The sequence below is a fragment of the Pyrgilauda ruficollis genome, unplaced genomic scaffold, assembly GCF_017590135.1.
Source record: "Pyrgilauda ruficollis isolate IOZ18807 unplaced genomic scaffold, ASM1759013v1 scaffold68, whole genome shotgun sequence".
NCBI lineage: Eukaryota > Metazoa > Chordata > Aves > Passeriformes > Passeridae > Pyrgilauda > Pyrgilauda ruficollis.
In genome coordinates this window covers 2058226-2077762 of record NW_024528599.1, presented here as the reverse complement: position 1 = coordinate 2077762, position 19537 = coordinate 2058226, and the positions used below count along the sequence as shown (strand labels likewise).

At 41.7% G+C, this 19537-nt stretch overlaps 1 protein-coding gene across 1 annotated transcript; it reads right to left on the bottom strand.

Annotated features, from left to right (window-relative positions):
- Positions 1 to 3824: 3824 nt before the first annotated feature.
- LOC121362903 (cytochrome b5) lies at positions 3825 to 18193 on the bottom strand. The gene is made up of 5 exons (XM_041484820.1): positions 17966 to 18193; positions 8486 to 8614; positions 6769 to 6798; positions 5743 to 5777; positions 3825 to 4889 (listed from the first exon to the last, which is right to left on the bottom strand). Exons 1-5 carry the CDS (start codon positions 18107 to 18109, stop codon positions 4811 to 4813), a joined length of 417 nt encoding a protein of 138 aa, XP_041340754.1. The 5' UTR covers positions 18110 to 18193; the 3' UTR covers positions 3825 to 4810.
- Between the last annotated feature and the right edge of the window lie 1344 nt (positions 18194 to 19537).

Sequence of the window (19537 nt, the reverse complement as noted above, 5' to 3'; positions counted from 1 at the left end):
GACATATCCAAACTCACTTTAAACTAGGCCAGAGTCTGCCCAGGCTGTAAAACTTTGTCCAAGAACCAGGATAAATATGCAATCAGTCCATCCGTTCCAGTAGAAACAACAATGCTGGATTCATAGCAGAGAGGAGAGTGTAAAAATCTCTGCACTTAGCAGTTAGGGCACAGAGCTTGGAAAGAAAATTGTGGACAACAGTCCTTGTTTCACAGGCTGTTTCTCTTTTCTTCAGCCACCATTCCTGCTCTTCCTCACCTGCTGACACTTATTTGAAGACACCAATTTACTAAATGAAAAAGCATAGTTTGTTTTGAAGAGTCTGATCATGTAGGTGTGTTATATGTGATCTGATACACAATCCTAGATCAAGAGTCTACTGGGACTTTGGGGCAGGATAATCTTGGCTGGCACATCCAATAGATGCTGAGCTTCTCAAGCCTGTGATTGTCTTGCCCTCAGCTAAGGTGCAATAAATTATCTTGCATGCAACCAAGACTAAGAGCAGCCCACTACCAGGAGCTGCCTGACAGCAGCTAGTTAGCTCTAAGTCCACACCCCAGCTTGTACTCTAGTAACTTGTTCATCCATATCATGCCTGAAGATCTCACCATGACAACAAAATATATAATAACCTGCATTCTCATATGTCTTTGTGACTTCCACAGGGTTAAAAAGTAGTTCTACAGAATCACAAGGTTTTCTCATTCTGACCCCAGAAGCCGTGACTGCTCAAATACAAACTTCCTTCGAGTGTTTTTAAATTGCTTGTCCCCCTCATACTGACACAGAGAATGTTATCAACTGCAGCACTACTCTAAAAATGGGTCCAAATGGTTGACAAATGGAAGGATTTTTTTTTTTTTTTGTTTCCAGGGACCAGCCCACCACCCTCCTTCTAAGGCTTCTAAAGCAGCAGGTAAAACTCTTCTTTCATGTCTACCCTCAAGCACCTACCACCTTTTATGGATATCTCTACAAGCCACGTTAAGACAAGTGATACTAAGAGCATCAACTGCCTTCAGAAATCTGTGACAGGAGAATGATGTTTCCTTTTTGAAAAAAATGTCACTTAGGAAAGCACACCCCTTGCTTGGCTTACCCTTTTCTCTCTATTCATGCCCTCCTAAACTTTGATGCAGTTTCCAGAACACATTTCCCACTGCTGAGAGGTAAAACATCTATTAACTTCAAACAATACTTGGCAGTTTTTATCCAAGACCTAAATAGGTGAGACTCCAAAGACACAGTAGTGCTCTCACACTGCAATAAGATCAATCAGGTTTATCCACACACCAGGGTCTGTGGAAAAAGTGAAATTTTCTGTAGTAGTTGTGCTACTGGGCACAGTTCCTGGACTCTGGAGGTCTGCAGGAGTTTTCTGGTGTTGTGTTCAGAAACACCAAAAAACCTTCTCTGAGGCTTTCCTCTGCATAACTCTTCTAGCCTGACAGTGCTACTTTGAGTGAGCACAACTGACAGCCATGGGCAGTACTTGCTTAGGCTGTGTCTGCCTAAGTGCAGCAACTGTTGAAGTACAGGCACAGGAATTACACTACACAGGATAAAAGTCAAAATCTACTCCCTTACACATGAGACTGCAGTGCAATCGTGTTTATTCTGAGCTTCGTTTTAGCAGAATCAATATGGACTATTACATGCTCCCAGTTTAAGAAAGTTACATTTTATGTCACCACTTTTAAAAAATTTGCAAAGAAAATGTCAAGGATTGCTTTATGCACACTCCTACATGTAGGAAGATAAAGAACAAGTCTAACTAGTTTTTAGAAAGAATAGAAAATCCAGCATTAATCATCTACCAAGATCCAATGTTCCAACATTTTCTCATTCATTCACGTGCTTGTCTGCCCACCTACTTAAAACCTCAAAATATTTCAACACATAACACATAAATCACAGGAAGGAATGTAATGAAGTACAAAAGTAAAGTGGAGTTCAAATACATCATCTATCAGTTAGTAGCTTCACCAAAGATGTGGACAGGCATTAGAGCTAAGCATAGAGGAGCATGAGTTCCCTCCTGCTTCTTGTTCCTTCTATGACACTTCTGAAATCCTTTTCTACATTCAAGAAACAATGCTGAAATACTGTTAATATTCTGTATGTTTTGTGTACACTGATATAGCTCATTCATTCCCACTGAGTTTCACTTAAGTCATTGCCGGCCTTGCAGAAAATACAAGAACAGTTTTGCTTCAAATGCCCATGAATTTATAAACACTGTTTTACCCTCAGTAGTCAAACATACAGAAAATAAAAAGAGCACCTTTGCATTTTTTTGTCTCCAAAGAAAATTTGTCATCAGCTTCCATTTGCCTAGCTTTCACCCCCTTGCCAGCTTCCCTCTAGCATTCTGCAAACTCCTGACTGCAGCACAATGACCAGGGAAAGCCATCGGACCAGCGAGACGGAGCAAGGAAGCCAGAGAAAGGAACAGCACACTGTTTTTGCCTTGTCATCTCGGAGGGAGCAAGTGAACAAGCTGTGCTGGCTTTTCTCCACAGACACCAAGAAGCAGCCAAGGCCATCTCCATTTAAGGGGGAGCTCCCCATCACATCAGAATGTGCATTCTTGTGAATAACAGAGGACAGGCAAATAAAGGCCAAAAATGCAATGGCCAAATAATTTAAGGCAGTGTAAACATTATAAGGTTGTACAATAGACAATAAAAGATGACAACTGATTTAAAGCATCAACCACTAAAAAAAACAGCCTCTTTAAAAAAAAAATATTAGTATTTATTATCAGACAATTAGAGCAAATACTTTCAGATTGCATCTGTGGACAAAGGATTTTGTTCTGAGAAGAAAGCAGACTTTGTCAATTCTTTTTGCTGTCAAACTGTAAAAACATTGACTACCCTTAATTCACTTGCTTTTACAATAGCACAGTCATTCACTCCTCACCACACCCATACACTTTTTCTCTTGAGTCCTATTCATACTCAAAAACTAAAGTCCATCTATATGACACCTCTAAGGAAAGCAGCTCTAACCTTAAGAGTATTAAAAAGGAAAATAAGCCTGATCATTTATCTAGTTTAGATCTATTTCCATTTATATTTTAAAACCCAAAAGGGACATGTATCTCTGAGCAACAACTTGTATCCACACCATTGGAGGTGAGTGCACAACTACATTAGCATTTTTACTGTATCAGTTATTGAAGCACTGCCTACTTATCTGTACTCACCATGCTTCTGTTCACATTGTGGAAATTCCCTGCACATGGCAGCTTGAAAACTTTTAGATGGGTCTGAGCTTCCATAGTTACTCCAGGGAATTGTACAAATATCCAGTACACAGGACCAAAATAGAGCTACATTGTATTAAAATGCCAACAAACACAGCATGGGAAAAAAGCATTTCACAGCAAGAGTTTCACATTACAAATACACTTTAATTCCACTGCTCCATCTGCTGATGTGGACATGCTTATCTGTTTGAAATTATTGGAGGGGGAAAGCTAAGCTTTTTCTAAAGTTGCCTGTTAATTTTTGCCTTGCCTACATATATGGACTCAAGTACTATTTTAAAAATTAAACTTGATTTTTGATTCTAAATAACTGAGTTATTATATCCTTTTTAAAGGTTATCTATAAAACTACCAATAAAGCTTGAAGTTTTAAACTCTTGTTTCACCACATTCAGAGGGAAAGCCATGGACAAACATGGACAAAAGTTAGTGCTTGATATGAAGCTGATGGGAACTACTGTAAGTGCACGTCTGAGAAGTGCCCCAATAGGATGCCCCTTTCAAGGCCTTCAAAGAATTTGGAAATGAAGGTGTTTGAGCCAGCAGGTGTAACCAATTAAACTTTTATTCATGATCATTTACATATGACTACAAATGTTCACCACAAAATGCAAACTTGTAGTTATCTTGTATTCAGCAGTGAAAACAGTCGCCTCTTCATAGTAAAGCACCAAAGCACATGACAGAAGAGTCAGAAATAGATTTAATTTATCAGTTTTTCCCCTCACAACGTACTTGACACAGTTGAAGATTTTATCGAAGGCTAAAGTTCCAGAAAAAATTCTACAGTCACCTGAGTGTTTGGCAGGAACAGTACTATTTAGTAGCAGTTACTTTTTTCTGCCTTTTTTCACAAAAATGAGACAGACGTAATTGGGCCAAACATTGAGTTTAACCTGAATTTTTCAATGGGAGACAAACAGAACAGTTTGCTAGTAGGAGTACCTACAAAAACTATAAGAGCAGTTGTCAAAAAAAAAAAGGAAAAAACCCCAGCTCATTATAGCTGATTGGTAGGGCCCAACCCACTTCCAGGCACCTATAACTGCACTCAGTTTTATTAACTACATTTAACTTGCACTTCATTCATACTACATTTAAAAAGACAACATGATTTTTTTTAAGTTAAGTTGTGTACACGTACACAGTTTTGGTAGTTTTTTAAAGCTGTAAAATGTATAAGTAAAGAGAGTCCTAATGACCCTACTACAGATTAAAGAGAAATAACCAGAATCAGTGTTACATACAAAACAATATTCTACCGCAGAAACCAATACAGTTATCAAGTAATTCATTAGAGAATAAAAGTGTTATACAAAAAGAGAAATGGTGCCTTTTTATCACTTCACAGCAGCATATAAGAAGGCAACATTAAGAAAAGTGCACAGCAGAAAAAGAATTGTTTCATTTTCTGAAAAACTTGAATTTTTCTTCAGATATCAGGCTTTTCTCCAGGAACATATTGGGTTAGGATTGCTTATATTTTCTTCCAGAGAAGGTATTCTCTTCTTGCATTACTTCTCAGTAAGGCGCTTACTCTGACATGTAGGAACGATACATCAGGGCCACGATAATCGCTGCTATTGCTGGGATCACCCAGTTGGACCATGAACTAAAGGGAAATTTTTGGAAAAGCAGTTTAGGAAGTGACAACCAGGAGGTTATAAAAAGAAAAAATAAAAAAGTCATTGCTTAAAGAAGTCCTTTCTAGCCACTGCAACAAATACTTCAAATTCAGGGCAAGAGAACACCTGGATTGGCCAGTAATACTCCAGACAAGGGAAGAAGCTTGTACAGTAAGGCATTGTACTAAAGCTTACAATAAGTTTGCATACTAGAGAAGAGTAAAACCCTAGGCACATTTAAAGTCATGGAGTGCTGCCCAGAATGTCATTCATCCAAAATCTATTTAAGTAGCAGCATCACATGACTCTTCTAAACACCAAACTCCCCACCCAGAGGGTCATAGAAGAGTCCTCCAAGGTTTCAGCAGTAGGCAATTGTCAGCAGAATGTAACTTCACAAAGTTTTTGATTCAGTGGTACTCCAAAGAGTTTTGCAACCCCCTCCCAATTCTGACGTATCTTCCTTCTTACACAAAGAATCCTCTTATTTCCCTTAGATGCAACAGCAGTAGCAAATTTTAAAAGCAAGGCATCCATGTCAGTAAAACAGTGGACAACGTCACTAAGAGTCTTCCCTCTATGTAGCAGACTCCAGAAATAAAACCCTGTGCCAAACAAACCATTTGGTAGATACTGACACCTGCCAATAAGAGAGAAGTAGCTACCTAGTAAGCTGCCCCACTTGTAAAGTGGTACACAGATGCCAACTTGGACTTTACAAAGAACAGAAATTTTCATGCACCACCCCCTGATAACTCAGCTTCCAGCAGAGGAAAGCTATTCAGCTTTTTAACCTTCAGAAAATCATGAGGAGCTTTGACATCTGATGTCATACTGTACCTGGAAGTAGACTGAACAGTGGTAATAAGAGTTTCCTGGAAAGTAAAGCATAAGAAGACAGTTACTTCAGGAAGACAACCCTCTCTACCTTAACTAGCCCCACAGTTTCTCAAAACTCAAAGTGAGACTAATTCAGAAACAACTCGGTGCATGCATTTGGGAAGCATTTTCTCCTAATTCCTACAGCAGTTTTGTTGTATTATAAGTTAGCCAGTAGCAGTTTCTATAGCTAACATTGCATCAAGCTCCTAAAACATTATCAACAAGAATTTTGCTGCAAGTTTTCTATGAAGCTGACTTCAACCTCAAGTTACATTTGAAAAGTTTCAGTCATCTGTAAAGACAAAAAAATCCTTTCGTTGACTAAAATCAAATTGAAAAGACTTGGAATTCATTCACAAATATTTTTTATATCAAAACTACATAAAGAAAGCTACTAATTCACATCTACAAGGCTTATTAAACTCGGGGATTTTAGTGTGGTGTTTCAGATTGTGTAAGAATCAGTCAAATTGTTACAGCTGTTCCTGATACTGATTTGGACTTGTTCTGTTTCCACAGAAAAAGCAGCACTACAAGGCCAAATCCCAGCTGGGTACATGTGCACAATTTATATGAAGACTTATTAATTTGAGTAACTCTACTTGTGTACAACCCTAAGTTTATTTTAAAAAACCAAGCATTAAAACCCTACCTAAATTTAGTGGTGCATGATCCATCACTGCAAAATTACTTGCTTTGGTACTAGAACATTTGCAATTAATTTTAAAAAAGAAGGATTTTGCTATAGTATAATTCCATCACACTTAGTAACCCTCAAGCATGAAGCCACACAAAGAAAATAATGGTTAAGGGAAAGAACAATTTGAAGAAGTATCAACAGGTCTAAGACATTTAAAATCTGAAACATTGCACTTAAACTGGATTATTACTTTTTCAGGGGGTATACCATTCATACACAGACAGTAGGTCACTGTCTGTAATGCCCAAAAGAAAACAATATGGCATTTCAAGAAAAACACTTACTGCTGGTTTCTGAAGCTTGGATCTATCATCCTGCAAGAGAAAAGAGCAAGAAACATTTAGACAAAATCTGAAGCATTGAAAACAAAACCAAACTCACACAATTTATCACTAAATTCAGTTTGTAATTCATTCTGTTAAAGTGTATATTTTTTTCCCTAGGTAAAAACAGACTTGCAAGAGAGCAGATGTCAGTGATTGATTTTGAACTAACATAAACAAGATCACTTCCTCAAATAATACTTCTCAGTATGCAATGAAGAAGTGAAACCTGAACCTCCAACAAATTTCATTATTTTTTGTGCCCGTGTTTTCACCTTTCCTTTGTCTCTGGAGAGTACATAACCTTAGCTTATACATTGACTGCAATCATATTGATTCTGCTCACTGTACTTATATTATCAGGTAAAGTCAACTAACTGGCTGTGCCAATGTCCACTGGACCAAAGGTCCCAAAATCTAAGGATCTTTCATAAACTCAAAGTTCTGCTTGGCACAGTCACATTCATAAAAAAAAAAGCCTAACAGTATATAATCCTGTCAGTGCTGTATTTGTACATTACACTACCAAGGTGTTTCTTTCATATCAAGTGATAACAGGCACTTGCCAAACACAGAAGAACTGACTGATACCCATGTTAAGAAGAACATTAGTGGCATCAGAAATAGATAGCAAGCCTGCAAAGCCACAAATGCACAAATGTGCATCAGAGCCAAACCACTTCTTATTAGGACAAGCTACACTAATAATATTTATCAAGAGATGACCTGAGACAAAAGACACAAAGAGCAGGAATCTTACTGTGAAACAGGCTACTCAAGACAGTGATTTTTACCCCAAAACATACAAGAAACAAGAGGAAAAGAGAAGAGGCAGGAGTGGGCAGTAAAGTAGAGCAGACAGGCACTCTAGCAACCTAAACCTCCAAACAGTGGTTTTCAACTATTAAGATGCAGGAGAGTTTAACTGTGGCCTAGCTGAAGGAAGCCAAGGCAGCAGCTCTGTAGCTAGAAAGAAATACTTCAAAACTTGAGACAGCAGAAAGGTGCTCATTAGAAGTAAAGGAAATGGGATGGACAGTATAAAAGAGAGGATGTGACAGATGATCCAGTGGGAACTGATCATAAACAACCCTGATAACCATAAGTAGGGAACCATAAGTAGGGAACCATGATACAGCTAAAAATGGCAGGAGACAGAGAGGGGAACACAGAGCAACAAACTAGAAGCACAATGCTTATAATAATCATTTTCTGGACATAGAAATAAAGAGCCAGGATTGCACCTTTCAATGCAGGTGGGAGCCTGGCAGATAGGTATTTACAATGCTGAAGGCATGAAAGTGGTTGTTAAGTTGTCACTGCATAGTGGCATAAGAAAAGGTCTAGAAATTCTGACATACCACCTTCAGGGTTACAGAGTTTCATTACAAAGCTGACAGTGTATACCAGAAATTACACTATTCCACCTTCAGTTTATTAAAGGACCAAGCTGTAAGGCAATTTAAATCACCAAAAGATGTGACTATCCTTATGCTAGACTAATCAAATCCCTTCACATTGGGGGAACTATCTCAAACCTAGGTCCATCCATAAACAGCTGCAGGACTGACATCCAACCAAACTAGCAGTTCTTGATTTTGAAGTAATTACCAGACAAGTAACTAGATGCAAAAGCAGTATAGTAAACACAAAAGTAAGGATACACTCATATACTCACAGGATGAAGTTCCCCAACAATAAAGGATTCTGACAGTGTCCTTGCATCTGTGGAATGGCCAACATCTTCAAAGTTCTCAGTAGCATCTCCCCCAGCTTGCTCCCTAAGGACCTCTTCACCTCCAGGGTGCTGCAAATTTTAATGATTTTGAATTTGTTACTAAAATACATTTCAAATTATAGAAATAGAAATTCTGCATTTTTACATTTCTAAAATTAAAAAAAAAAAAAGGCAAAATCAGCTGCTACACTTTCTAGAGCAAACATAAGCCTTTCTGAATAACTAGAGAGCTTTTTGTACTCTCTGAAGCCAAAACCAAGGAAGCTAAGTCTCTATTTCGTGGGCAAAGAAGTAGTAAGAGGCATTACCCCTTGCAACTAAAGCCTTTAGAAAGCTGTGTGGGAATCAGTCTGTATTTTAACAGCACAACTATCATCTGAAGTTACATTCTGTGTTTTCACTTATTTAGGAAACATGTATTTTTACCCAAGCAATGCTTTATACAGCAGAAGGATAAAAGCCAAAAAGGTATTAGTTGCAGCAAGAACATTCCAGGAATATAAATCTGTTCACAACATGTGAATCAAGCATTGGCAAAACAAGCTGGCAAGGTGCTAAGGAATCTGACCTCCTAGTTAATCCTGGTTTTAGTGGGGAGGTGGGCCAGATAAGTTTAAGGGTCCTTCCAAAACAAATTATGGCACAAATACCAAGTAAGACAGCTCCCTTGGAAGTGATTAAGCACAACTGAAAGCTCACTCACCACCCTAGAACAGCAATTTGGTTTTCATAGTCTATGGAATCCCAAAACCACATTGTTGATAAAACACCTGAGATACAGAGAAGTCATCTCCCGGGATCTTCTAACACCTCAATCCATCACCATTACTTCAACATAAGCCCCTGCTCTTCCTTAACTTTTATTCTTCCCCACGATGCACTTTGGGGGTTTTATGAATTTTTTATGAAGAACGTTTTTATCTGTCAAATAACTCTGCCTGAATATACTGCAAGATCTATCACATCTTCTAGTTCTGTGCATTTCCTCAGCTCCAAGTTACTTATTCATGTAACAGGTAACATGCCACAAAAATTCACCACTCAACTTTCAAGCAGGAAAGTGTTACATAAACATTGGGAGTGATTAGATAAACAAGTTAAAAGCACTTACTAGTACTGCCTTGGATTAAGCCAACCATGGAATAGATATTAGCATTTTACCAGTAACAGAGAATATACAAGGCTTTTGAAGCTCAATTCAGTTTTTAATGCTTCTGAGCATAAGATATAACATTATGGAAAATAGGCAAAATTTCTACAATTTAGGTTGATCTTATGGGGAGCACAGGTCACCAAGAAGCCCATAGGTTAAAGAAATGGCATTTCTACTAGTCTAGGCAATTCAGGTTATCCCTTACTTCAAATCCTCCTATTAATCTCATATCAAAACTTCTCTTCTGACAAAACCAGTATTTGCTCATACAGTTGAGCCAAACTACTACTATGAATTTCCAGCAGTACCAGAACTCCATAACTTGAACCTTCACATTAAAGGCAGACATTTATTTTAACAGATTAAGGAAGTTGAGGAGGAAAAAAAAAAAAAAAACCCAACACAACACTTTTTAAAGAGCCAAGATACCATAGTCATTAGGGTAAAGGATCCCTACCATGACTAAGCAAAAGCCAAGTTAAGCAACTGATAGAGAGATTAGACACAGCAGCTGAGCCAAAAAAGGTCAGAAGAGTGCTAGCAGAGTAAAGATTATGCAAGCAACCTGCAAATACGGCATGCTCACCAAAATCTGTCCTTGGATCCATTCTGGTAAGTATTCAGGGAAAGGACTGGACAAAAGTTGAAGGAGCACTCAAGTTCAATGCCTTGAAATGGCACTTGAGATGCTGAACTTGCGTCTAACCAGCACTCCAAGACATGACCTCATCTAAATTTTCATGGAATTTCTTCAGCAATGTGGGTTTGGGCTTTTTAATACCATACTAAAGAATTGTGCCACTCCAAGCAGAAAAACGTATGTACCAACTTAGCAGAAAAGGTGGCACAACTCCTTGAAAAACATGCTTGACAAAACAAGGTATCAACAAGCAGCAAAAGGCTCCAAAGTTAAACCATCCATAAAGCACCAGCAGCATAAGCAGTATGTGAACTCCTACTCATGCATTACAATGAAGCCAAACCCTACTCATACAAGCACACAAAATACCAGTTACTCCAGCAAGTCAAAGATCACATGGCCTACACTACCTCACTAAAAAAAAAAAAATCTACCATCCAGCCAAACAAGTGGATACCTACCCAACATAACTGCTTCTGCATTAAAATTACTTCATGGAGTACTTTAACAAAGTACTTGCAGGTTGCCAGCTACAGAATGATCATGTACTAACTTGATCATGTACTAACTTGAATGATCATGTACTAACAGAATGATCATGCACTCCCAAATCCCTCCCTTGTGCTAGTACAAAGCAATCATGTAGCAATCAACATGGGCAGCACCACACAGGCACTCCACCTTTTCTCTGTAGAACTAGTTTTTTGTCTAATTACCAATTGATCCCTCTGTCTACAAAACCACAATATTAGTACCAAGACAGTGACTGCAACCAATCCTCTCTACCAACCCTCTGACTATCACAGGTCAGCTGAAGAAGACAAATTCACCCTGACCTCTGCCACTACAGCTGGAAAACTAGTAATTTTTTTTTATGACATGAGCAAGGCTAAGTATGGAGAATCACAAACAGAATTTCAAACTTAAGCCAGATAATGTTAATTATAACCTACTAGACATTGATGGACGTGCTTTGAAACTAAACACTTTGCTTTTGATGCCACCTCTGCTTAATGATACGAACTTACAAACCCTCTGGAAATAACTAGCACATAATACACACAATTAATGAAAAGATTTCACCTCCCCTAATGAGAGAGCAACTGTAATATCTCACACAAAGGGCAAGAGCTGACTCTTCTATCAAAAAATGAGCATCTTTCATGGCTGGATGAGTTTCCCAAAGCTTGTTTATACAAGGCTTTTGTTCATGATTCTGCCTGGTAAACAAAGCCTGCTACCAGAACTGCTACTTTAATGAAGATCCTCTGGATAAACCCTGGAACTGGAAAGCCCACAGGGCTATACAGATAGTGACTACTAAACCAAAATCCAGTTGATAAAAATAAACTAAGAGTTCTTGCAGGTAAAACTGTAGTTCAGGGGAAATGAAAAAGCTTTTGATGATAAATTAAGACAGCCTAGCTCATTCCTAGGACATTCCCAATATAATAAATAATCTAGGCTATATGCATAACAAATACCTATACAGAGCCAGCACAAGTACAGAGCACAGACAAATTCCTAACAGCAGCACATTAGAAAGTTTTAGATAAGGCAAATATGCAGTTAATCTTTCTGCTCTCATCTGGGTCAAAAGTCCAACTCACCTCATCCTGAATACCACTTTTTCTCCCCCTTGCTACGGTCATGCAGATTTCTCAGTGTCATAGTTCAAGACTCTATTAAATCATAACTACCTTAATTTGCAACTCCTGTGCCCTCTCCCTTCCTTTACTGAGGGAATGAAATCTAGGGTCCAATTTAACTTTCAGGAAGATCAGCAAAGGTCTCCATTAGTGGCAGTCTCAAACTCACATTTCCCTTTCTGCACTATAGGAATGAAAAGCAGAAAGGAGGCAGCGACAGAGCCAGAAACACCCAGAGAACCTCAGCTATATAACGCAGGACAGACAAAAAAATGCTTGCTTATTTCAAGGGGATTTTCATGCAGTCTGAAAAGAGTCCTCCAAATTTTTTCTATCATCTATTTAAGTTTCAGGACAGAAACTGACAGCTCATGTAAAATGTCAGGAGTCTAGGAAAGAAGATCTCTCTCTGAAAGTGTATTTTTGAAAACTAACATTAGGCTTTTAGATGAAGTGCAAATGAAATACCCAGTAGCTTGGTGCCTGCCCTGACTTCAGCTGGGATAGAGTTGCATTTTCTTCTTGGAGGCTGGTACAGTGCTGTGCTTTGGATTCAGTGATATACGAGAATAATCAGTGATAACGCACGGATGCTGCAGTTGTTGCTAAGTAGCACTTACCCTAATTCAAGGACTTCTCAATGTCCCATGCTCTGCCAGCAAGAAGGTGCACAGGAAGCCAAGAAGGAGCACAGCCAGGACAGCTGATCAGAACCAGCCAAAGGGGTATTCCATACTACAGAATATCATGCCCAGTATACAAACTGCAAGGAGCTGGCTGGGGGCTGCAGCTTGCTGCCTAGCAATGAGCTGGACATGGGTTAGCATCTGTTTTTGTCTCCCTTTTTATTGCAATTATTGTATTTTATTTCAGTTGTTAAACTGTTCTTATCTCAACCCACACATTCTATCTTTTTTCCCTAATTCCCTTCTCCATCCCACCAAGGGGCTGTGGGGAGCAGTGAGCAAGGGGCTGCACTGAGGTTAAACCACAACATTTCCTGACTTACAAAACAGTTGCAGCTTGCAGAGTTTCACACATAAATGCTGAAGTGCTATTTCTTAAAACATTTTCAAATTCTCCGGCAAGCTGCACCAGAGCTCAAGGAAGCATTAACACAGGATTTAATCCTCAGACTGCAAGGTTCTGCAGGACCAGTTCCCATGGCTCACTGGCAGACTCCACATGTGCCAATAAAGGCATCTTTCAATGCAAGCTGATCGTGACTTTAAACACGCAAGGCATTATGCTACTCCTCCACAACACCATCACACTGCATGAATGTAACTTATTGCCACATAGGGGAGAGAACATTTTTTATTCTGACACAATAGAACAATATTTGCTTTTTGCACTTTATTTAACCAGCATTACAAAACACATTTAGTGGCAGCTGTCCATTCTAGGAGAATTTTAGGAAAAGTGCTATGGATGCACAAGTTCATATCGTATGGAAAAAAAAATTATTTACCAATAAGGTTTTTTCTGAATTCTTAGACCACCAGGTTAATTGAATTTAGGTTAATTCAATTAACCTAAATAAATCTGTATTAGATTAATATGAAATGAATGCCATAGTTGGTTAGCAGAACAAGAAACTCCTCATATATGTAATTACCTACAATACAGATATAGCCATGACATCCTGCTGTGAGTACACATGCATTTCTAGTAGCTATTTTCCTTTAAATGACATAGGATCTTATCCTGGTTTCAGCTGGGATATAGTTCATTTTCTTCTTAGTAGATGGTACACTACAGTGCTTTGGATTCAGCATGAGAATAACGTTGTTAATGAACTGATACTTTAGTTGCAGCCAAATAGTGCTCACCTAAGTCAAGGACTTTTCAGGGTCCCACACTCTGCCAGTGAGGGAGCACAGCCAGGACAGCTGACCCAAAATGGGCAAAGGGATATTCCATACCACAAAATGTCACACTCCATCAGTAAACTGGGAGGAGTTGTCTGTGAGTCACCAATCACTGCTCAGGAGCAGGCTGGGCATCGGTCAGTGAGTGGAGAACCCATACATGCTGCACCATTTGTTTCTGCTGGGTTTTACACTTCTCTCTCTCCTTAACATTACCATTACTGTTGCATTTACTTCATTTCAATTATTAAACTGTTCTTATATTGACCCACAAAACTGACCTTTTTCTGATTCTCCTCCCCATGCACTGGGCAGGAGGGCAAATGAGCCACCGCATGGTACATGGGTACTCCATGGAGATAAAGCACAAGACCTGAAGCTAAGGAAAAGGTTTCCCAAATCTTCTGCAACACAGGTCCGACCGCCTTTAATGACAAACAACATCAAAGTTTCTGATTTCAAGAATACTCCTTCTTGCCAAGACTTTTTAAATAATGCATTCCGAAAGCTGAGGTCTCTTGATTGCTTTTCCCAAACTTGGAAAACCCAAGAAAAGTCAGAGATGAATATTCAAGCTATGAATTTTTCCCAACATCTGCCACTTAAAAAACCAAAAATCAAAAAACCAAAACAAACAAAAACCCAAAAAAAAAAAAAATCAAACTGACTAAAAAAAAAGCAGCTGCTGGAATCTTGATTAACCCCATAGAGAAGATATCAAAGCACACAATTGTTTCCTCATTCAGCACTTTTTCTGTATTTCATATGATCTTTTTTAACCCTTGTCCTTTAGGAAGCTAAGCTACTGTGGGTCACACCATGCAATACCTCCCCTCCCAACACACGCATGCCACCATCCCCAGCCCATTTCCTATCTAACTTCAATCAAGTGTTCACAGAGGCTGATTGTTCCCCAAAGCCAAACAAGTTCCACTGAACATCTACAAGCTCCATGAAGACACAACAGCTGGACAGAGGGAGTACACCCTTTAACTACTACAACGGAGTGAAAAAACAGCACCACACTTTCACTTATTAAGCACAAGAGCATCCAAGGTGACCTCAAGATTGAAGCAAAGCAAAGTTTTCAACTTCATTATTAATAAGAAAATATTTCCATAGGTTGATGCAGTAGCTGAAAAGATGGCTTACTGGTTTAAAAAACAGGACAGGTGAGCTTAGCTGCTGCTCCCAGCTCTTCACTTAACGGATACTTACATACTACTTGGGAAGAGCATGAGTGAGGTGACACTTTAGCAATTCACCCTTTTTAATAATATTGGACTTAAATTTCAGTGGCCCACATTAAAGTCTTAAAATGTGTTAAACTTTTCTGCTTCCGAAAGGAACTGCAAGAAATACACCCGAGTTTAACCAATGATGCTGTTGAAACAGCTAACACAATCCCCACTTTGAGTAAGGTTTACTGGATTCTGGAATGAACCAGAAAGAGGCTAGCTTCAATTTCTCCTCAGCTGTCACATGCCTCAGGGTGTCTGACAGTATCAAAAGAATTAGCATAACACCTGATAAGTTAACCTAGTACCAAAAGCATTCAAAAACAAACAAACAAAAAAGGCTAAAAGTGCTATTAAAGATAATATGAAGTATCTTAATCAAAGAGTTCCATAAGAAAAATCATCAACACAATGAATAGTAAAATGTCAAAGAGCTTTTCCTAAGACTGTAGCTTGACTTAAAATATTTTGGGTAACTATTTCCAACAGTCTCATTCATTATCTCAAAAGGTCTTGGAAATTTCAGCTCAAAAACAGCCATGTTCTATTGAAAGCTGTTTAATGTGAGGTTGAAGTCTGACTTATGCTTACCAGAGCATCTCAAGATATCTCCCCCACATTGTCCAAAACCCAACTTTTTAAATATTTACAAACTGAATTCTTTTGATATGCTACCAAATTATCAATGTTGGCCTGAAGGATGAAAACAAGGTTTTCTTGGAAAGATTTACATAAGGTGATGCCTCTTAATATTTACCAATTTCACCATATGTACTGCAGGAAGAGGCTGTGCTCCAAAGCTCATTCAATCCTGGATTTTTTTTTGTCCAATGTTTCTTTTTTCTTGGGTGGGGTTAGGTTTAGGGTTTTTCTAAGGTGTGGGTCTTTTTGTTTCTGCCTCTTCAATCTGAACAATATGTACAAACAATACGATCATGTATCAATCAAAACTGATCAAGTTCCCAAAAGCTAATTCAGTTTTGCAGACTACCCAAAAGCTGCATTCTCCTCCAGAGCTTCTATAATTAATTTGGCCCTGACTGCATAACCATACAGCAATGTCCATAACTAATGGATGAAGATAATCAGGGGCAGAGCTAGATGAGAAATAATGAAGGAAGAGTCAGTAGATCAGTTTCACAATCTGCCTTGCTGAAAAGCCAAACAATTTGCATTGACACACAGCTTAAGAATGAAATACTACCTGTGCCAACACTGCCTTTGAAAAATCGCTTGTCAACCCTCCTCTGCAAAATGCTCAGTTTCTCCTTTGAATTGGAAGTGTTTACAAGCAGAAAAATCAAGATGGGGCTACAGAACTGCTCATGCTTAAAATCCATCATGTCTCTAGCCATCTAAACTGTATTCTATAAGAAACTAATGTGAGTCTACCGTACACTTTTTAATTGGTTGCTTTTAGGAAGAATTCCTTCACAGAAAGGGTGATTAGACATTGAAATGGGCTGCCAAAACTGGTGGCAGCCACTGTCCCTGACAGTTTTAAGAAAAGGCTGGACGTGGCTCTTCCTACCATGGTCTGACACACTGTTGTTTGGTCAAAGACTGGATGAGATCTCAGAGGTCTTTCCCAACTAAATTGATCCTGTGATTCTACCTTTGCTAACTGGGAATACAGAGCAAGGGAGAAAACTCAAAATACCTAAATCCCAGTGGCATTCAATTACTGAAAAAAAAAGGCGGCAGTTTCATTTCTGCATTTCCACTGAATAATGTTTTAGTCCAAAACCTAAAATGCTTCTTTATCAACCATGACTATCAATGATTACACTAACTGCTGTCTGCCAGAGATCAAAAACATCAACCACCAACTTGGAAGAGAAAAGCCCAACAAAACACAGCCAAAGGAACTGAACTTGACTCTAGTGTCTGCACTAGAGCTGGAACTGGTGCAGCTTTGCAGCACCCCACTGCATCCCCACACCGAGCGGATCAGGGCAGCAGTGAGAGCCGCCCTAATCTTCTGAAGCTGGCTGCCTGTATGTAATGCCGTGTCCTGCAAAAAAAGACCACCCAGGACAATTTGGCAGACAGGAGCACAAGCCACCTCTAAAACAAGAGGTTTTACCTTATATACAGAATTTTTTTACATTGAGGCAGGAGTGAGGCATTGGCACAAGTTGCACAGAGAAGTTGGGAATGCGCCATCCCTGGACCTGTTCAAGGACAGGGCTGGGAGCAAGCTGGTCTAGTGAAAGGTGTCACTGCCCTTGGCAGGGGGCTGGAATGAGAAGAGCTTTAACGCCTCTTCCAATCCAAACTATTTTGTGATTCTGTGACTGTCAGAGTACCCCCAAGATCTGTGATATTCTGTGAACTTCCACTTTGTGAAGCCTCTTTCCTGTTCCATAACACAACACACACTACAACAGTGTGAAGAGAGGAGTTGCTGACCCTTTAGCTCACAAGATAATACGGCTCTGGGTCCCAGCTGAGTCTTCACTTTTAACTGTTCTCAGCTGGCACACCAAAGCAAGAGGCAGACGGATTCAGCCCCACTCTTGGTACCCAAATTCACACAGCCAGCCCGCCTAACTCCGGTTTTTCCTCCTTGTCCTTATTTACTGGAAATTCAAATCCGAAAGTTTCAGGCGGGCGCACAGCGGATGACACGGCAGCGCAGCCGGCGCGCGGCACTCGCGGGTTTCCCCTGCCCGAGAGGCGCCCGAGCCCGGGCCCGCCCCGCGGCTCCTCCTCCAGGGCGCTATCGCGGCCCCGAGGGCGGCTCCGCGGACCGGGGCAGGCGGACGGGAGCCCGCCAGGGGCACGGCGCGGGGAGCCGAGCAGCGGCCAGCGAGCCCGCCCCGCGGGGCTCCGGCGCCCTCAGCGTCCCGGCAACGCGGGCACCCACCTCGTCCAGGAACTTGGTGACATCGTAGATGCGGTTGTGGATGATGATCCAGGTGCTCTGGCTGTTGTTGTGCTTCTGCACCTCCTCCAGCCGGTAGTAGCGGCCCCTCCACGGCTCTTTCCCGGTCTCGCTGGAGCCCACCATCTCCTCTCCCGTCCCGCCGCGCACCGCACGCACCACAGGCCGATAGCCCGCACAGCGCCAGGGCCCCGCCGCAGGCCCTATCACCGCCCGCCACCGCCCCGCCCCTCCCGCTCTGCCGGCCTCTCATTGGCGGAGGGCAATGCCACTCAAAGCAGACGGGCAGCCTGGCGGCGGTCTTGGCGGCCGGGGGCGGGACTTTGACGTCTCACGTGACCGGCGGCGGGCGGGGCGGGGCGGTGCCGGGACAGCCCCCGCTGGTCACGGTCGGTGCCGGGCGCTGCTGTAGCCGCTTCTTTGCTGTCCGCTGCCTGGGGCGGCCAAGCCAGTGTTCGCCACCTTTGGCAGCAGCGGGCTGTGAGGCTGGCGGTGTGCCCTGCGACGAGCTAGTCGCCAACTTGCAATGTAGAACCGCATTGGGATGGTTTGGGCTGGAAGGAGCCTTTTAGGTCATCTAGTTCCAATTCCCCTGATATGGGGACCACTAGACAAGGTTGTTCAAAGTCCGATCCAGCCTGACCTTGAACACTTCCAGTACGAGAAAGATAAGGAACTGCTGGAGAGTGTACAGCACCCGGCCAAAAAGATGTTTAGGAGTCTACAGCACTTCTTATGGGAAGAGACTCAGGGAGCTGTCAGATTCTTTCCAGTTTGACAGGATGAGGAGCAGTGGCCATAAACCAAAAAACAAGAAGTTTCACCTTAACATGAAGTCGTTTACATTGAGAGTGGCGGGGATGGGCCGGTCGGGGCTGCCCAGGGAGGCGGTGGAGTCCCTCTCTCTGGAGACATTCAAAACCGACCCGTACTGTTCCTGTGAAGGCTGCTCCAGGTGACCCTGCCTTGGAGGGGCGTTGGACTAGATGGTCTCCAGAGGTCCCTTCCAGCCCTAACAATCTGTGGTAATGTGATTCACGCTCCCCCGGCAGTCTGTTCCAGTGCCTCAGCACCTTCGCAGTAAATATTTTTTTTTCCCTAACATCTAAGCTGAATTATCCTGGTTCCTCTGTGTTAAAGCCGGCTGGCGCCGCGGCTCGGCGAAGAGCAGCCTGTGCCCGGCTAGAGCGCCCTTGCCATGGGCACACGTAGCGCCGGGCGCGGGCTGAGTTACACCCGCACGCAACGCGGCTCTGCCGGGGCTCTGGCCGGCGCTGTGGCCGCCCCAGCACCCTGCCCTCTCCTGCCGGTGTCCCAGCAGGCCGGGGCTGCCCGGGAAGTCACACACCCTCGCTGGTCCCGGCAGGCGGCAGTGCCCGAAGGCGGGAGGCGCGCGGCTGCCGCTCTTCCCGCGCAGCCCGTGAGGCGATCCCGGCGGGAGCGCTCCTGCCACAGGCGCTTCCACACAGCTCCTTAAAACCTCCCGGCTGCCGCACGCGTCCCTCGCCGCGCCTTGGGAGAGCTCCCCCGCGGGGCTTGGAGCGAGGCTTCCCT

Bases quoted from the DNA above. Each gene is read 5' to 3' on its own strand.
- LOC121362903 (XM_041484820.1), bottom strand. From the start codon at position 18,109: ATGGTGGGCTCCAGCGAGACCGGGAAAGAGCCGTGGAGGGGCCGCTAC. The intron at 8,615-17,965 runs GTGGGTGCCCGC...TAAAATTTGCAG, and splicing joins TCACCAAGTTCCTGGACGAG to CACCCTGGAGGTGAAGAGGT. The intron at 4,890-5,742 runs GTACAGTATGAC...ATTTCCCTTTAG, and splicing joins ACTGTTCAGTCTACTTCCAG to TTCATGGTCCAACTGGGTGA.